General features: G+C 50.7%; 1 protein-coding gene across 1 annotated transcript; it reads right to left on the reverse strand.

The window, feature by feature from the left end:
- Window positions 1-206: 206 nt before the first annotated feature.
- On the reverse strand, window positions 207-18,184 carry LOC140913673 (E3 ubiquitin-protein ligase TRIM58). The gene is made up of 7 exons (XM_073350454.2): window positions 18,105-18,184; window positions 15,539-15,989; window positions 14,484-14,579; window positions 5,548-5,778; window positions 5,185-5,207; window positions 4,986-5,098; window positions 207-3,767 (listed from the first exon to the last, which is right to left on the reverse strand). Exons 2-7 carry the CDS (start codon window positions 15,965-15,967, stop codon window positions 3,238-3,240), a joined length of 1,422 nt encoding a protein of 473 aa, XP_073206555.1. The 5' UTR covers window positions 15,968-15,989; window positions 18,105-18,184; the 3' UTR covers window positions 207-3,237.
- Window positions 18,185-19,227: the final 1,043 nt, after the last annotated feature.

Consider the following 19,227-nt stretch of genomic DNA (forward strand, 5'->3'; position numbering starts at 1 on the left):
AAGCATTCAGTTTTCTTACAAGAAGACTTTTAATAAAAATAGAAGTAAATAGAAATAAAGAAATCCCCCCTGTAAAATCAGGATGGTAGATACCTTACAGGGTAATTAGATTCAAAAACATAGAGAACCCCTCTAGGCAAAACCTTAAGTTACAAAAAAGATACACAGACAGAAATAGTTATTCTATTCAGCACAATTCTTTTCTCAGCCATTTAAAGAAATCATAATCTAACACATACCTAGCTAGATTACTTACTAAAAGTTCTAAGACTCCATTCCTGGTCTATCCCTGGCAGAAACCAGCATATAGACAGACACACAGACCCTTTGTTTCTCTCCCTCCTCCCAGCTTTTGAAAGTATCTTGTCTCCTCATTGGTCATTTTGGTCAGGTGCCAGTGAGGTTACCTTTAGCTTCTTAACCCTTTACAGGTGAGAGGAGCTTTCCCCTGGCCAGGAGGGATTTCAAAGGGGTTTACCCTTCCCTTTATATTTATGACACGTGGGTAAGAGGGTAACTTGCTCCTGGGCTGTGTGAGCAGGGAAATACAGAGTCAGAGTGGAGAAGGCGTGTTACTGTGGCATGCAGCATTAGGGAGACGGTTCCTGGATCCTGTGTCCAGTCCTGGGATACACACTTCAAGAGACAGCCCATTTTCAGTGAAAGGAAATGTCCTTTGCCATGCCCTGTGGAACTCATTGCCACCTGGTGTTTCGGAGTCCAAGAACTGAACATGTCTCAGGGAAGGGATTGGGGGGCAGATGGAAAGAGGGCGCTTCACACCTGCAGAGGAGCCGCGCTTCGGCATCCAGGTGGGAAGCGAGAACGTTCACAGTTATCCATCGTCACTAATTACTCCTGGCCCTGACCAGGAGCAAACCAGCTCCTCCCACAACTGCCCACTGCAGGCCTCACACCCCTCCCTCTGAATGGGCTGCTCCTGGGCACTGGACTGGCTAGATGGGCCCCTGGGCTGATCCAGGGTTGATGTTGCCCCCACAGATTGTGAGCTCTTGGGAGCAGGTGCTTTCTCTTTGTTCTGTGTTTGTGCGGCGCCCAGCACAATGGGCACCTGGCCTATAGGCCCCACATAACTCAAATAAACAATAACAACCCAGCCTGGCAGTGCCGCGGGGACTGCAGTGAAGGACTGCAGCTATTGGGGAAGGCAGAGTTTGGGAGGCGCTGTCTGTCTGTCTTGGGGGCAGGGAATGTGACATGGGGCCTTTCCCCTGTGGGGGTGGGGGTGCTTCCTCCACTCACTGGACTGAGACCAGCTTTTGTGGCTGCAGAATCCAGTTTATTCTGACCCAGTGGCTGCCCCAAACGTACAGCCGTCACACTGTCTGTCTGCACAGTCGGACTTGTGCTTCCTTCTTGCCTAAAACCCTATGGACCAATGGAGTGTGCAGGCACCCCCCCACACACACACACACACACCAGTGATGCTAGGAGCAAAGACCCAACAGGGGGCACTGCGGACACACACACACCCCCCGCACACAAAACTCCTCAGCCATACTCATGGCAGGAGTGAATTGTGGGAGTTCAGCCCTTGCCTCCCATCATGCCCCAGGAGGATGTGAGCAGGTTTTCCCACAGTGCCTAATGCTCCCAGGAGCAACACTGTTCTGGGAATCTTGCCCCCGGGGGGGGGGGCTTGTTCCCCAGTAATTGCTGTGTGGGAATGGGTGGAGGGGCATAGGGTGCAGGGCACAGGGCACACGGTGGAGGGGCACAGGAGGTGCAGGGCAGAAAGGCGCAGAAGGATGAAGGGTAGAAAGGGGCTATGGGACAGAGTTGGGGGCTGAGGAGGAGGGGGCAGAGGCATGAAGAGTTAGGAGGCAGAGGAGGGGGCAGGGGGATGAAGGGGTATGGAGCACAGGAGCGTGGGGCGGGGGGATGTTGGATGGAGGCAGTGAGGCTATGGGGGGGACTAAAGGGTGGAGGAGGCAGAGGGGCACAAAGGTGGTCCATGCTAGCTCCCCGCAAGGCAAGCTTATCCGATGAGGGTTGAGCACTGTAAGAACAAACAAACCCTAAGAAGGAAACCTGGAACAAAGTGGGGAAATAAGCCCCCTGACTCCAAACATAAAATCTAGGTGGTTGGTTTTTAAAAAATGCTAAAAACTGAAAAATCAAATGTCATCAAAATTTTTCTAGGGGTCTCTAATTCCCAGAAGACTCTGAGCCACATAGATTTAACCCCTGATTATCAGAGCCCTTGGACAGCAGGATTCAGCCTCCTGGGCACAGTGCATGAAACCCATCCCCTCAGAGCAATTGTCTCAGGCTCTCGCCAGACTCAGGCAGGGCCAGCGTCTGTGCAGTGCCCTGCACATCAGGACCCCAATTCTGGTTGGATTCACAGTAATAGTAATGGGCTCTTGATGGATCCCTCCTTTGATCCCAGACATTGTCCCTGCCCGGATGGCCCCACAGTCTAGTTTTGGAGTCAAGTCCTGGAATGCAGCACCCAGCAGTGAAGACAATACAGGGGATTTAGGGTGGGTTTCTCCCCAAACTGTCCTTAGTTAGGAAGACGATGAGCTCTGGGTTCTGAATAACTCCCGTGTTAGTTCCTAAGGGTTTGAATCACAAGATGGTGCTGCCCCACGGGGCTGCTGTAGGCGTGACGTACGCACACACCTGGCGGGGGTGGAGTGGAGAGGTCAGTAACTGACAACCTGCCTCATCTTTACATTCAGTTTATCCTAAAAAAAAGGTCCTGACCAAACCAACCCAGCAGAGCGAGAGCTCCCTGGGGAGAGGGGGAGCAAGGCCATCCCACCAGGGGGCACAGACTGAGGTCTGACCAGTGCGGGTGAGCTCATCCCACTGAGCAACCAGGCCCGGCCCTGCCATCTCTGCCCCTCTTCGTCTCAGATCTGGGTGGGGGAGGGGGGGTGGTAGGCAAGGGAGGTACACAGGGCTGGGGGGGAGGTCTATGGGAGCGTGTATACACACGCTTACCCGAGGCAGCCGCCCCCGGCCCTGAGAGCTGGGTAAGGGGAGCGGAGCTGGCTGGCATACCTCATCTCCCTGCCCCCCACCCCTGCTGCTGCTAGGGTGAGGGAGCCCCCCAACTCCAACAGCCTTGAGTGGTTCCCAGCTACTGGACGATTGGGGTGGGTGTTGGTGTGATGGGGAAGGGGCCACTGTCCCACCGAGAGGCCCTGTCAGGGACACTGCCCACCCCCGTGCCATTCCCCAGCCTGTCAGGCCTGCTTCCCCCGCTCACACCGTGGGTTGAACCCTGAGTCTGGTGCCGGGGCACATGAGCCAGAAGAAGGGGAAGAGTGGCTCGGAGAAGGGGGTGCCGGCAGCAAAGGAGAAGATGGGCTCCATGCCCTCGGCCTCATAGAAGGTGATGCTCCCGCTGTCACAGTCCAGGAAGATGCCCAGGAGCTGGGGGCTGCGGCTCGGGGACAGGCTGGTCTTGGGGCAGGTGTGGGCGTGGTAGTGGCCCCTGATGAGGCGCACAGCCCAGATGCCCTCCTCCTGCTCCATGCTGAACCAGCCCTTCCTGCGCAGCGAGCCCCGTGCTACACCCAGCGTCCAGTAGGCCTTGTCGCCCGCCTCCACCTCCACCTCCCAGTAGTGCCGTCCCGTCCGCAGCCCCGCCACGCCCAGCACACAGCGGTACGTGTCGAAACGCTTGGGGTGGGATGGGACGGCCCGATGCGGCTCCCCCAGCCGCACACCACGATGGTCCTTGGACAGCTCCAGGCACGCGTGGGCTGTCTCGGGGTCCAGAGTCACGTCCGCTGTATGGAGAAATGAGAGAGTCAGACCAGCGCTGCTGAGGCCTGCAGCCAAACACTCCATGGTCCAGGGACCACGTGGCCCCGCCCATGGGCCCTGGCGGCACCTCTGCCCTGTGGCCCAGCTCCCCAGAATACAGCCCCACACCACACCATGGTCCTACCCCCAAAACGGAGCTGCAGCCTCTGTATCAGGGCCACACCTCCGGGGTGTGGTCCCCTGCCCTAGCTAGCGGCACCGAGACCACTTAGAGATTAATGAGTCTGCTCTACAGCCTTAGCTAAGAGCCATGCGGCTCATGCATTTAGCTCCAGAGGTCACAGGTTTGATCCCACCGGCGAACGGGGTCTGTCGGTGTTACCCCTGCAATATGGCTCCCAGAAAGCAGCCTTATCCCATGCTGTGGATCTACCCCTCACTATGGCCCCATGCCCACACATCATGGCTCCCCACTTCAGCACTGTGGGCCTACCTCCCCTCATGTACAAACCACGCCCTCCCTACCTGCACGAGATTCTAAGGCCAGAAGGGATAACTGTGACAATCTAGCCTGGCCTCCTGTGTAACACAGCAGCACAAGACGTCCCTGAATTAATTTCTGTTTGAACTAGAGCAGATCTTTTAGAAAAAAAAAAAATCCAAACTTGAATTTAAAATGGCCAGTGATGGAGAATTCGCCACAGTTGTTGGTAAATTATTCCAGTAGCTATTCACTCTCGCTGTTAACAAGTCATGCGGTATTTACAGTCTGAGTTTGCCTAGCTTCAACTAGCAGCCACTGTATCTTGTTAGACCTTCGTCTGCTAGCTTGAAGAGGCCTCTATTATTAAATATTTGTTCCCCATGTAAGTACTTATAGACTGTGATCAAGTCACCCCTGAACGTTCTCTTTGTTAAGCTAAATAGACTGAGCTCCTTGAGTCTCTCACTAGAAGGCAGATTTTCTAATCCTTCAACCATTCTCACGGCTCTTCCCTGAACCCTCTGCAATTTATCAACATCGTTCTGGAATTGTGGACACAGGACTCCAGCTGCAGTCGCACCAGTGATAAACACAGGTAAAATAACCTCTCTACTCCTACTCAAGATTTCCCCGTGTATGCATCCAAGTATCACTTTACTTCCCCCTCCCACCCCTCCGCCCAAACACACACGGGGTGTATATTCTTCTGCTCTCCCGGGGATCCTCAGCAAATTCCATCCCGTGTGGTGTCACTCACTCTTGAATCTCTGTAGCATTTTCTTCATATCTAGGCAACGCTCAGGGAATTTGTATTTATTCTTCACTTCAGTGGGGATGGCTTCTGGCTCCCGCAGTTTGATAGTTTCAGCGCTACGGGGAGAAATGCCTTGTTATCTCAGCTCCCAGCACACCCATCCATAGCAGAAACGGAACGGAGATGGACCATGGTCACCCACCTGATCAGTGAATGCCTCACACCCTGCAGAGGAGAAACGGAGGAGAATCAGTGTCTGCTGTGAAAAAGGCTTGTTTAGTGAATCCTAACATTTTCCATTTGGGGTTTTTTCCAACCTCCCTCCCACCCAGCCCAAATTTTTGAAGAAAACAAAATCTTTTTCAGCAAAGGGAAAAATCCCAAGTCATTTCCCAACCAATTCTACCAGTTAGCCCCATTTAACAGATGGGAAAACTGATGCCCACAGAAGGAAAAGTCACCCAGAGGCAGGCTGGGATTAAAACCCAGACATCCCACATCACTGCCCTGTACCTTACCCCCTTGGCCACCCAGCCACCTGTTGACACACCCAACACACTCTCACCTCTAGCAGCTCCACAGATGATTTCCGGCACTTCTCCTCCAGCTCTGCGATGAGTTTGCCCAGGGCAGAGCTCTGCTCCGAGAGGTCAGCTAGGTTGGCCTGTACTCTCTGCACAAAGTCCTTCTCTTCTGTTGCCAGCTTCTCTAGCAGCAGCTTCTCCTCCTCGGTCAGGAACTGGCGGATCTTCTCGAACTCTGACACGATGATCTGACGCTGAACCTGCACTTTCTCCTGCCGGGAGAAGTAAAAAAATCCAACAGGTCTAAGGGAAAACTAAGTGCTACTTACACACCAACCAGCCAGCCAATCTTTCCCTACACTTTTCTCATTGAAAATGGTTTTAATAACAGAGAAAGTGGGGAGAAGGGGGTGTCTCCCACCCCAATTTTCTCCAAATTGTTTGACCTCCCCCCCACTCCACTATCCAGGTTTCAAAAAGTGAAACAAAACCAGCATTTTTTATTGAATAACTGTACAGATTCCAAGGCCATAAGGGATCATTAGATTCTAGTCTCACCTCCTGCATAGCCCAGCCATTGAATTTCACCCAGTCACCCCTGACCTGAGTCCAATAACTTGTGATTGACCAAAGTGTTTTCCAGAAAGGTGCCCATCTAGATTCAAAGCCATCAAGAGATGAGGCATCCACCACTTCCCTTAGGAGTTTGTTCCAGTGGTTAATCACCCCTCGTGTTAATAACTTGTGCCTTATATCTACTTTGAATTTGTCTGGCTTCCGCTCCCAGCCATCGGCTCTTGTTCTGCCATTCTCTGCTAGATCAAAGAGTTTTTTAGTAGCCAGTATTTTCTCCCATGAAGGTACTTCTACACCACCATCAAGTCGCATCTCAGTCTTCTTCTTGAGAAGTTAAAGAGTTTCAGCTCTTTAAGTCTCCCATTGAATAATTTGAACCAAAGGGGAAATTTCACATTGGCTCAGAATGTAAAGAAGATCTTCATTTCATTCTGAAATTTCCCATCAAAAATCAGGAAAGGAGAGATGGGAAGGAAGAGATGGATCCAGGTAAATGCTTCTCAGAAACACTTAAAGTACAATGAAAGATGCATTTGTTTTGATGCCCTGGCGTGACCCCTGTGTGATGAATGAAGAGGAGGGGTAGCTCCCATTTATGGACACCCAGCCAGACAGTTAGCTGCAAAATCCCTGTTAGTAGCTGTTCTCTACTGGCTTTACCTGTAAAGGGTTAAAAAAGCCCATAGGTAAAAGGAAGGGAGTGGGCACCTGACCAAAAGAGCCAATGGGAGGGTTGGAACTTTTTAAAATTGGGAATAAAACTTTCCCTTTGTCTGTCTGTTGTTGTTCTCCGGAGAGAGGAGACACAGAGCAGCAATGCTGTAAGAAGCTAAACCAGGTATGAAAAATCATCAAATCATACCTAGGAATTACTTATCTGAAACCCCAGATATGTAAGTAGATCAGGGAATGTCTGGAAAGACGTGATTAGGGTTATTTCTTTTATTTCTTATTGGCTTGTGGACTCCTCTGTGCTAACCCCCAACTGCTTTTGTTTTGCTTGCAACCATTAAACTGGACCTCAGGAAAACCATTCTTGATGCTTAATTATTATATTTGCTCTTTTAAAATCTAGCAATAGCCTAAGTTCCAGGTGTATTTTCTTACTTTTTGTTTTTAATAAAATTTACCTTTTTTAAGAACAGGACTGTGTTTTTGTGTCCTACGAGGTTTGTGCAGATGTTGTTTAATTAGCTGGTGGCAACAGCTGATTTCCTTTGTTTTCTTTCTCAGCTCTTCCCCGGAATGGGGGTGAAAGGGCTTGAGGGTACCCCACAGGGAGGAATTCCCAAGTGCCCCTTCCTGGTTCCCAAGGGGGTTTTGCACTTGGGTGGTGGCAGCATCTACCCATCCAAGGTCAGAGAGAAACTGTAACCTTGGGAGTTTAATACCAGCCTGGAGTGGCCAGTATTAATTTTAAGAATCCTTGCAGGCCCCCACCTTCTGCACTCGACGTGCCAGAGTGGGGAATCAGCCTTGACATGGTGGCAGAGCGGTGGGATCATTTTGAACCTGAAGCACAGACCTCAGGATTTTTAAAGGACACATTTTACCTTTTAGCAGCCTGCAAAGCCAGGGAGTCCAACAAGCAGTTTATTTCATTTTTTTATTTTTTTTTGGTCGAGCTTCATGGCATCAGAATAGCTAGGCTAGAGTAAGGCAGCCCTGTGCATGAGGTTGAGGTCGGGCACTGAAATCCTAGAGAAACCAGTCTTCCCAAAGTGGCACGCCAAGGAGAAGACAGACCCAGATCAAGCCCAGACATCCAGCTCCATGACAGAAATTCTGGGAGGGGATGGGGGAACAAAGACTTCCCAGGAGGGAAGGGTCAGCCATCCCCCAACCAAGATCCCAGTGCCAGGATGGAGGGATGCCCTTAACTCAGGCCGAGTTCTAATTGAGGCAGAAAGGAATTTCTTCCTAGAGATGAAGCGCTTGAAAGCAGAGGACAGGAGGTGGAAGCGTAGACGAAGAGCTCGGAAGTGGAGGTGGAGACAAAGTGATTGGAGGTGGAAGCGGAGGGGAGGAGAGAGGCGAAGCGCTTGGTGGTGGAAATGGAGCTGAAGCGCTTAGAGCTGGAAAAAGCTACGCTGGATCAATCAGGTAGCCCTAACAATCCTTCTCCAAGTACCGCTCCCCATTCCAAAAAATTCCCCACCTACAAGGTAGGTGATGATACAGAGGCCTTCTTAGAAAATTTTGAAAGGGCCTGCCTTGGGTACAACATCCCTATAGACCAGTATATGGTGGAGCTGAGGCCGCAACTCAGTGGACCCTTAGCAGAGGTGGCAGCTGAAATGCCTAAAGAACACATGAACAAGTAAGAACTTTTTAAACACAAGGCCAGAATTGGGATGGGGCTAACACCCGAGCATGCCCGTCGGCGGTTCAGAGCCCTAAGGTGGAAACCAGATGTGGCATTTACCCGACATGCCTACCACATTGTGAAACATTGGGATGCCTGGATATCAGGAGCAAGCGTTAAATCTCTGGTTTTAAGTCTCTCCTAATGCAAATGGAGGAGTTCTTAGAAGGTGCTCCTGAGGAAATAGAAAGTTACATCCTAGATGGGAAGCCCAAAACTGTAATCGAGGTTGGGGAGGTAGCAGTTGGTGCGGATACCAGAAGGGGCAACCCGAGACAACACCCCACCATTGGAGTCTGCCTAAGGCCCCACCTCACAAGGAGGAGCCCTCCACACAGCCAGGGAGATGCCAGATGCCCTCTTGTCCCACCATTCCACTCTCCAACCACCCACCTCACCCCAGCCCACAGTCAGCTGGGTGATGCTTTAAATGTAATGAGCTGGGGCATGTGAAGGCCAACTGCCCCAAGAGCACCAGCCAGCAGCAACTCATCATCCTGGGGTCCCAATGAGAGCCTTCAGGCCCAGATGCCTCGCAAATACCCCCAGAGTGAAGGGAAACTGTGAGTGTGGGCAGGAGGAAGATTACTGCGTGGAGAGACACTGGAGCACAGGTGTCCACTATCCACCAATCCCTGATGGACCCCAAATTCATTGACCCAGAGGCCCAAGTGACAGTGGAATCCTTTAAGGCCAACTCTTTTAACTTGTTTACAGCCAAGTTGCCTGTCCAGTACAAGGGCTGGTCAGGAATATGGACCTTTGCAGTCTATGACGATTATCCCATTCCCATGCTGCTGGGAGAAGACTTAGCCAACCATGTGAGGCTAAACTGGCCTCCACACCTAACTCCATTCCTAAGCATCCTACAGGGACCCAGCAGACCAGAGTCTATGGCAGCGGTTGTAGATCCAGTTCCTGGGACCCAGCCAGAACCAACCCAAGAATCAGAAGTGGCAGAGCCCTCAGCACCAGAGCCCGTGCTTGCAACCCCACCAGAGTCAGGGGAGCCAGCACCAAAGGGCGCCAGAGAGCCTGCACCTGCAGCAGCAGCTCAACCATCACAAGAAGCTCAACCGGAGCCTGAAATACAACCCAGTGCACCAGCGGAGAGCGGTTCACAGTCAACGGAGACACCCGCATCACATGCATCGCTTCCAGTGGGACCAAGCCCAGGTCCAGAATCCAGTGAGGAACTGATGTCTCCAGCATCAAGCGAGCAGTTCCAGACAGAGCAGGAAGCAGATGAGAGACTCAAGGGAGCTTGGACAGCAGCACAGAGTGACCCACCACCTCTCAGCTCTTCTAATCGGTCCAGGTTTGTTGTAGAAGGAGGACTCTTATACAAGGAGACCCTTTCTGGTGGGCACAAGGAGGACTGGTATCCTCAGAGACAGTTGGTAGTTCCAACTAAGTATAGGGTAAAGCTCTTGAGCTTAGCCCACAATCATCCTAATGGCCATGCTGGTATGAACAGGACCAAGGACCGTTTGGGGAAGTCATTCCATTGTGAGGGGATGGACAAGGACGTTTCTACCTATGTCCAGCCTTGTGAGGTGTGCCAGAGGGTGGAAAAACCCCAAGACCAGGTCAAGGCCCCTCTCCAGCCACTCCCCATAACTGAGGTTCCATTTCAGCGAGTAGCTGTGGATATTCTGAGTCCTTTCCCTAAGAAGACACCCAGAGGAAAACTGTACATACTGACCTTCATGGATTTTGCCACCCAATGGCGGAAAGCAGTAGCTCTAAGCAATACCAGGGCTAAAAGCATGAGCCAGGCATTGGCAGACATTTTTGCCAGGGTAGGTTGGCCCTCCGACATCCTTACAGATTTGGGGACAAAATTCCTGGCAAGGACCATGAAACGTCTTTGGGAAGCTCATGGGGTGAACCACTTGGTTGCCACTCCTTACCACCATCAAACGAATGGCCTAGTGGAAAAGTTTAATGGGACTTTGGGGGCCATGATACATAAATTCATGAATGAGCACTCCAATGATTGGGACCCAGTTGCTCTTTGCCTACAGGGATGGACCACATCCCAGTTTGGGATTTTCACCCTTTGAACTCATTTATGGCCACAAAGTTAAGAGGCCATTACAATTGGTGAAGCAGCAATGGGAGGGGGTTACATCTTCTCCAGGAACTAACATTTTGGACTTTGTAACCAACCTGCAAAACCCCCTCAAAGACTCTAGCTCTTGCTCAAGAAAACCTGCAGGATGTTCAGCAAGAGCAAAAGGCCTGGTATGATAAACATGCCAGAGAGCGTGGCTTCAGAGTAGGTGACCAAGTCATGGTCCTGAAAGCACTCCAGGCCAATAAGATGGAAGCATCGTGGGAGGCGCCATTTATGGTCCGAGAGCGCCCGGGAGCTATTAATTACCTCATAGTGTTCCCAGACCCTACCCTAAAACCTAAAGTATACCATCTTAATTCTCTAAAGCCCTTTTATTCCCAAGAAATCAAGGTTCTCCAGTTTACAGCCCAGCAGAGAGACGACGCTGAGTGTCCTGAAGGAGTCTACTATGAAGGAAAAAACAATGGTGGCATGGAAGAGGTGAGCCTTTCCATGACCCATGGGCGTAAGCAACAACAGCAGATCCAGGAGCTGTACAGCAGCTTCGCACCAATGTTTTCAGCCACCCCAGGACGGACTGAACAGGCGTACCACTCCATTGACACAGGTGATGCTCGCCCAATTAGAGACCAACCCTACCGGGTGTCTCCTCAAGCCAAAACCGCAATAGAAAGAGAGATCAAGGACATGTTACAGATGGGTGTAATCCACCCCTCTGAGAGTGCATGGGCCTCTCCAGTGGTTCTGGTTCCCAAACCCAATGGGAAAATCCAGTTTTGCGTGGACCACCGTAAACTAAATGTTGTAACTCGCCCAGAGAACTATCCAATGCCACATACAGATGAGCTACTGGAGAAACTGGGACGTGCCCAGTTCATCTCCACCTTAGACTTAACTAAGGGGCACTGGCAAGTGCCACTAGATGACCCCGCCAAGGAAAGGTCAGCCTTCATTACCCATGTAGGGCTGTATGAATTTAATGTGCTCCCTTTTGGACTGCGAAATGCACCCACCACCCTCCAGAGACTGGTAGATAACCTTCTGGCTGGATTTGGGGAATTTGCAATCACCTACCTTGACGATATGGCTATATTCTCAGATTCATGGGCAGAACACCTGGAACACCTCCAAGCTGTCTTCCAGCACTTAAGGGAGGCAGGATTAATCGTTAAGGCCAAAAAATGTCAAATAGGCCTAAACAGGGTAACATACCTTGGACGCCAGGTGGGTCAAGGAACTGTCAACCCCCTACAGGCTAAAGTAAATGCTATCCAAAAGTGGCCTGTCCCTAAGTCAAAGAAACAGGTCCAATCCTTCTTGGGCTTGGCCGGGTATTACCAACGATTTGTACCACACTACAGCCAAATTGTCACCCCACTGACAGTCCTAATCAGGAAAAAACAGCCAAATGCAGTTCAGAGGTCTGAGAAGTGTCAAAAAGCCTTTAACCAGCTTAAAGCGGCCCTTACGTCTGACCCTGTACTAAGGGCCCCAGACTTTGACCAACCGTTTGTCATAACCACAGATGCATCCGAGTGTGGTGTGGGAGTGGTTTTAATGCAGGAAGGACCAGATCAACAATTCCATCCTGTCGTGTTTCTCAGCAAAAACCTTCTGAGAGGGGAAGCCACTGCTCAGTCTCAGAAAAAGAATGTTACACCATTGTGTATGCTCTGGAGAAGCTACACCCATACATTTGGGGATGGCGTTTCCACCTGAAGACTGACCATGATGCACTAAAGTGGCTTCACGCAGTCAAAGAAACTAACAAAAAAACTTCTTCGGTGGAGTTTAGCTCTTCAAGACTTTGATTTTGAAATACAACAACATTTCACGAGCCTCTAACAAAGTGGCTGATGCACTCTCCCAGAAAGGTTGCCCAGAATCAGCCGGGTAAAAAGGTCCCTGTAAGTCATTGTAGTCCTTGAAATGTAAAAAATACGGCTTAGTTCTTCATGAAATTATTAGTCAAATTAAAGGTGCATGTATCTTATTAACTCTGTTTCCTAAACCTCCAGGAAGAAATCCCAGCCGGTGTGGACCTGACCTGAACCAGGTTGGCCAGCACTGTCTGTGATTTGGGGGGCGTGTGATAAATGAAGGGTGGGGAGGGTAGCTCCCTTTTATGGACACCCAGCCAGATAGTTAGCTACAAAATCCCTGTTAGTAGCTGTTCTCTACTGGCTTTACCTGTAAAGGGTTAAAAAAGCCCATAGGTAAAAGGAAGGGAGTGGGCACCTGACCAAAAGAGCCAATGGGAGGGTTGGAACTTTTTAAAATTGGGAATAAAACTTTCCCTTTGTCTGTCTGTTGTTGTTCTCCGGAGAGAGGAGACACAGAGCAGCAATGCTGTAAGAAGCTAAACCAGGTATGAAAAATCATCAAATCATACCTAGGAATTACTTATCTGAAACCCCAGATATGTAAGTAGATCAGGGAATGTCTGGAAAGACGTGATTAGGGTTATTTCTTTTATTTCTTATTGGCTTGTGGACTCCTCTGTGCTAACCCCCAATTGCTTTTGTTTTGCTTGTAACCATTAAACTGGACCTCAGGAAAACCATTCTTGATGCTTAATTATTATATTTGCTCTTTTAAAATCTAGCAATAGCCTAAGTTCCAGGTGTATTTTCTTACTTTTTGTTTTTAATAAAATTTACCTTTTTTAAGAACAGGACTGTGTTTTTGTGTCCTACGAGGTTTGTGCAGATGTTGTTTAATTAGCTGGTGGCAACAGCTGATTTCCTTTTTCTTTCTCAGCTCTTCCCTGGAGGGGGGTGAAAGGGCTTGAGGGTACCCCACAGGGAGGAATTCCCAAGTGCCCCTTCCTGGTTCCCAAGGGGTTTTTTGCAATTGGATGGTGGCAGCATCTACCCATCCAAGATCAGAGAGAAGCTGTAACCTTGGGAGTTTAATACCAGCCTGGAGTGGCCAGTATTAATTTTTAGAATCCTTGCAGGCCCCCACCTTCTGCACTCGAAGTGCCAGAGTGGGGATTCAGCCTTCACACCCTGCTAGACAAGTTTGCCCAGGGATGACTCGGTCCCTTTGGGAGTGGGGGGCTCAAAGAGGCTCACACCCTCAAGGGAGAGGGAAAGGTTTTTGAGAGCTAAGGACAACTAGACTGGGGAAAGTTGGCAGGATTCCAGGTAAAGCAAATCTACGTGGAGACCTTTTGATGAGTCAGGGTCCTTCTCTCTGAAGTGCTTTGTCCAGATGGTTACAGACACACCGCTATTGCTATAAGAAGTCTGGCTACTGAATGGACCGTGGGTTGGGCGCTCCCCAAGGGAGAGCCCACACGTGCATGATACACCGGGGACTGCGGGGCAGGACCCGGTCTGAGAGTGGCAGAATCTCAGGATTCCACCCCACTGGCTCACAGCCAGAGCAGGGTGTCCTCAGAGAGCACAGGGGGACAGAGGAGCAGTGTCCCTGAGCCGTGACAGCCATGCTCCCCTACGTCTGTGCTAATGTGCTCCCGGATCCCCACAGCAGCTACAGCACATGTATGCGTCTAGTAGTGTCTGCTCCATCCCTGGGAGTCTGTCAGTGGAGATGGAGCGTCTCTGTCTCAAAGCTCCGCTCTAGCTCAGCCAGGAGCTATTGGACCAGAGGCAGGAATTGCTGTGGGAGATTCTCTGGCCTGGGTTAGGCAGGAGGCCGGCCCTGCTGGCTTAGACATCTACAGTCGTTGCACTAATAAACTTAATCTTTTAGAAGGGGATGCTTTGGTGCCCTGGGTTCAGTCCCCACAGATCCCTGAGCCAGGGTCATCACTAAATACAGAAGGAGGCGCCCGTTAATACCTTGCTATTATTATTAATTCGTATCATGGTAGCAGCTGGGCCCTGTCGCACCGAGCGCGGCACCCACACAAGGCGACCAAGAGCGAGGCCTCAATAGGTTGTGGTTGAACTGGAGTGGATCTACCTTCCCACCAGGGAGACACTCACCTGCCATTCCTTGATCTTCCTGTTCTCCTTGGCCTCCAGCCACTTGGCAGCTTCCATCTCCTTCCTGAGCTGAGTCAGGGCTTGCTGGACTTTGGTCTGAGGGGGAAGAGCAGCACAGGTCAGGAGGGCATCCGGGAGGGCCGTGCACCTGCCACTGAGGTGCTGACCACTTCTGGCTTCCACCAGACCTGTGACCTGACCATGTAGAGGGGGTTGTAAGGCTGCTACTGCATCTCAGCTAATGCCCCCTGGTCTGCAAGCTCAAACAGGAACGGTGTGTGGTTGAAGATCCAGAGGTCTGAGATCAAGGGCGCTGGAACAGGGGAGGTCAGGGGGCCATGGCTCCCCCAATCTTTACTGGCCATAAGAACAAGTGATGGAGAAGGGACAGAGAGGAGTGTGTGGTGGGTGGGGTCTTGAGGGAAGGTGATGCAGGAGCGGGGCCTTGGAGGAAGAGGTGGTGCGGGGAAGGGGCCTCGGGGGAATGGGCGGTGTAGGGGCGGGGCCTCGGGGGAATGGCCCACATGGAGGCGGGGCCACAGTTCGGGAGCCTCTGGGCCCCCTCACTTTTAAGGCTCTTCCACCGCTCCTGCCTGGGATCAGTCACCAGGGGTGTCCCTTTGTACCAGTAAAGTGAGCCTATTAGCCACACACAGGCTCCCTATAAATGAAGCCTGTCCATAGATTTGCTTAGAAGTTCCCCTCCCCCACAAAGAAAAATGTTGTTGTTTTTTTCAACATGGACGATGTTGTGAAAAATATTCATGTTTTTCCCTGAAAAGTTCCCTCGGTTGCAGTGAAGAAACCCTAAAGCCATTGCTTGGTCTATTTGTGTCAGAGCTGGGAACTGAACCCGGCCTCCTGGGGGCCTGCCCTGGGCATGGACAAGCAGCCCAACCCGCTGAGGAAAAAGCGTTTTCTCAAACACAAGAAAAGACTTGTAGCCCCACCTAAACTTTCAGCAGTGGAGAGGCGCCCCCAGCTGCGCCTGTGATTAGCACCCAGCTCCCCAGCAGATTAGCACCCAGGAGCCCCTGCACCCAGCAGACTCTCACCCTGTATGTTTGGGCAGCCTCCTCCATGGGTGCCACCCTGTGTTCTCGGTGCTCTTGGGACTCCCGGCACACCACGCAGATGGCCTTCCCGTCCTCCTCGCAGAACAACTTGAGCTGCTCTTGGTGATGCTGGCAGAACGGCCCTGCCCACTCCTCTCCCCTCATGGCCCTCAGCTCCAGGATGGTCTTTAACATGTTGGCCAGCTGCCAATTGGGCCGGAAGTTGTCCTTCTTGAATTTCTCTTTGCAGACGGGGCACTGGACGGGGCGACAAGGGCTTTCCTTCTCACATGCCTCACAGTATCGGCTGATGCAGACCTGGCAGAAGTTATGCCCACAGTCAATGCTCACTGGCTCAGTGAAGCACTCCAGGCAGATGGGGCACAAGGCCTCACCCTTCAGTCTCTCCACAGGGTTTGCTGAGGCCATGATGCCGCTATATGGCAACGCCCTGTAAAACAGAGTGCTTATGTTCATGGCACACTCACAGAAATGAGATAAAAACATAAAACTCTCTTGCTGGAAGGTTGCAACGTGATGCTACTTTAATTCCTAGAATTCAGAATAACACTCCTCAAGAATCCCAAAACAGAGAGAGACAAAGCAGGCTGCTCCCTAAGGCAGTGAGGCCCAATTCATCCACCTTGCTCTTGGCTGGCTGGCTGCAGACTGACTGATCACACACTCCCCTCTAGAGCCCCTTAGTCTGCAAACAGGATCAGGAAAAAAAACATTCTTAAAGTGATAGCTTGCAATGAAAACACAGTCCTCAATACACCACACAAACCCAAGAGCTATTTTAGGGATCCACTCAAACTTGGTTTATAGAGACCCAAATTCTACCTAGGGAGAGGAAACTTCCTCTGAAGGTGTGTTATCCTGCATGTGTAACCCACCAGTCAGTGCAAGGCATTAGTCTATTACAGCCCAGCCACTTTAGCTCTAGCTATATGGACCCCATCACCAGAGTGTCGGCTGCCTCACTATCTTTATGAGTCCCTGTGCTAATCCCAGTCCTTCATGGCCCATGGGGAGAACAGGATTGCCTGCACTGCCCTCAACATGCTCACAACACATACAGCTCTGCACTAAGACAATGGCTGTAATCAAATATCATGCTTCAGGGTTACAGCCACTGAGGAGGTCAGGAAGGAATTATTTGTCTCCATGCACAGTTTGGCCAGATGTATTCTTCATTTCCTCTCCATCCCCCTTTCTCTGAAGCATCAGGGATTGTCCATAGCTGGAGACAGGACAGACTAGTGGTCGGAGGCTGTCTGAAGAATGCTTTCTAGCTATGTGGCTGGTGGATCTTGCTCCCATGCGCAGGAAGGACTGTTCCCCAGGTCAGATTAGCAGGGATTTTGGGGGTTTTCACTTTCCTCTGCAACATGAATCACCTGCCAAGACCACATGGGCATTTCTCACCTAATCAATTCCCTGCCATTGCAGGGGCCTCAGGGGCCCCTTGGTCTCAACTGTTCTCTGCCTGGGACACTCAGCTATTTAATCTCCCGAAGACTGAAATGCTTTAGTCTAATCTAAGTGATTGGGCTCAATACCGGGGTAACTGGGTGAGATTCTCTGGGCTAGGTTATGCAGGAGGTCAGACTAGATGATCTAATGGTTCTTTCTGGCCTTAAAATCTATAAAACAGCATTGTAGTGATATTCACAGCCCCCCGTGAGGCAAGGCACAGCTGTTACCCCCAGAACAGTTCACCGACTTGCTCAAGACCACCCGAGGGACCTGTAGCAGAGCAAGAATTGAACCCAAGTCAGCGGGTCCCAAGATAGCAGCACCCAAACCACTGGACCATCATTCCCCTCCCAACAGGAGTGCAACAGACTCATGCTTTTGGCTCTGCAGGCTGCTGTGGTTGGGCAAGATGCCAGCTACGGCACTTGCCCTTTCCCAGCACTGCCAGCTGTCACAAGATTGAATGCTTTTTTTCAAACCCTGACTCTTGCACTCCCCGGATTATGGGGGAATCTCCGGTTGCGTTTTTAAGAGTTTAAGAGTCAGCTGACAGAAACATGATGACCCTACATGGCACTGACCCTAGAGGACAAATAGACTAATTATTTTTTTTGAGGTCTCCTGATTTATGGGGTCCTTCCTCAAGTCAGCAGTGCCGTCTTCCTCTGACACAGCTCATACAGCCATGGGGCTGGATGGGGCAGTGCCCACAGAGAATACAGGATCATTCCCCTACCTGCTAGGACAACAAGCACAACCGCGGCCATCTTGTCTGGCTTGGGGGCGGGGGGGAAGGAGCAGGACTGTGCCGAACTAAAAACACCAACCTCCCCAGCTAGAGCAAAGGGGCCAGAGTTTGGAGCTGAGGTTGTAACAGGCTCACATCTGCTGTGCATTAGGCCCAGCAGGGGACCGCACCTGTCACATACAGTGACCAGCAAGGGGGGCCCACCAGCACAAAAGGGACAAGCTGGGGCGGGAGACAGAAATAATGTGGGGAAGACTGACCGTGGCAGGGGGAAGGGTGGAAGACAGGAATAAGGCAGACAGAAAGAGAAGGGCAAGGAGGAGAAATGGAATTCTTTACCTCCCCAAAAGCCTGGGCCATGTGCTCAGGTCAGAGCTCCAAGCTCATGGCAAAAGCTCCCAGCACAAGGTGAAGCCAGCAAAGTGAACTTTGTCCTTCCTGCCACTTTCTGTGCAGAGGGCGTTCCCGGTTAGGGCTGCTGGAGCCTCCAGGCATTATTAAAAATCATGTCGTATGATTTAACCTCCAGGAATACGTCCAACCAAAACTGGCAAGCAGGAGCGGGCAGATTGTGCAGGAGGAGGGGGCATGGGGCAGCAGGCACCAAGAAGGGCAGAGGGTGTCTCCCTGAACGGGGATTATTAGTGCCAAGACACAACCACAACCCTTGCTGGTGTGAATCAGCTGTTATTCCACTGGAGCCAATGGGCCAGATCAGCTGTAGCGCTATTGATGTCAGTGGGCCAGATGCCGACTGGGTGTGAATTGGCCATCACTCCTTTGGAACCAATGAGGCCAAATCCCCAGCTGGTGTCAATCATCCATAGCTCCATTGGCATCAATGGGGCCAGATACCCCAAAACTGGAATTTGTAATAAAAAATTTTAATGAAAACTGATTTTTAAACTAGTTAATTAATTGCTGTTTGAAATGGAAAGTCTCTTCAGTTTTCAGTAATTTTTTTTTAAAGGTAGAAAATTTCAGTGCCCAGTAATAAGACTGTTGGATAAAATTTTTTGATATTCAGTTTCAAATAAAAAAACCCGACACAATGTGGTTTCCAAAAATGAAAAGGTTTGGGGGTTTGCATTGAAAAACTGGGCGGAAAGGGGAGGGAATGGCTGGAAATTTTGACTTTTTTTTTAATTTCTTGTGAAAAAAATTGGTATTTTCCAGCCAGTCCTTGTCTTATTATTAATATTTATTGGTATTGCAGTAGGTTTAGAGGCCGTAGGTGTGGTTCAGGGCTAGGCTCACTACAAACACAAAGAGCAGGTGTCTGTCCCAAAGCGTTCACAGTCTGAGTATGTAGTGGAAAATCCTGTCCCCTGTAGGAAAGAACATTCTGGATATTCTAGGAGAAAGGAATGGGGTTCCACAGAGACAAATCAGTTTTCAAGGACCTTTTGGCGGCCTGGCCAGTCCCAACACTGAACAATCAGGCGTTCAGGCCCCCCACCAA

This window comes from Lepidochelys kempii, chromosome 6 (assembly GCF_965140285.1).
Source record: "Lepidochelys kempii isolate rLepKem1 chromosome 6, rLepKem1.hap1, whole genome shotgun sequence".
Taxonomy (NCBI): domain Eukaryota; kingdom Metazoa; phylum Chordata; order Testudines; family Cheloniidae; genus Lepidochelys; species Lepidochelys kempii.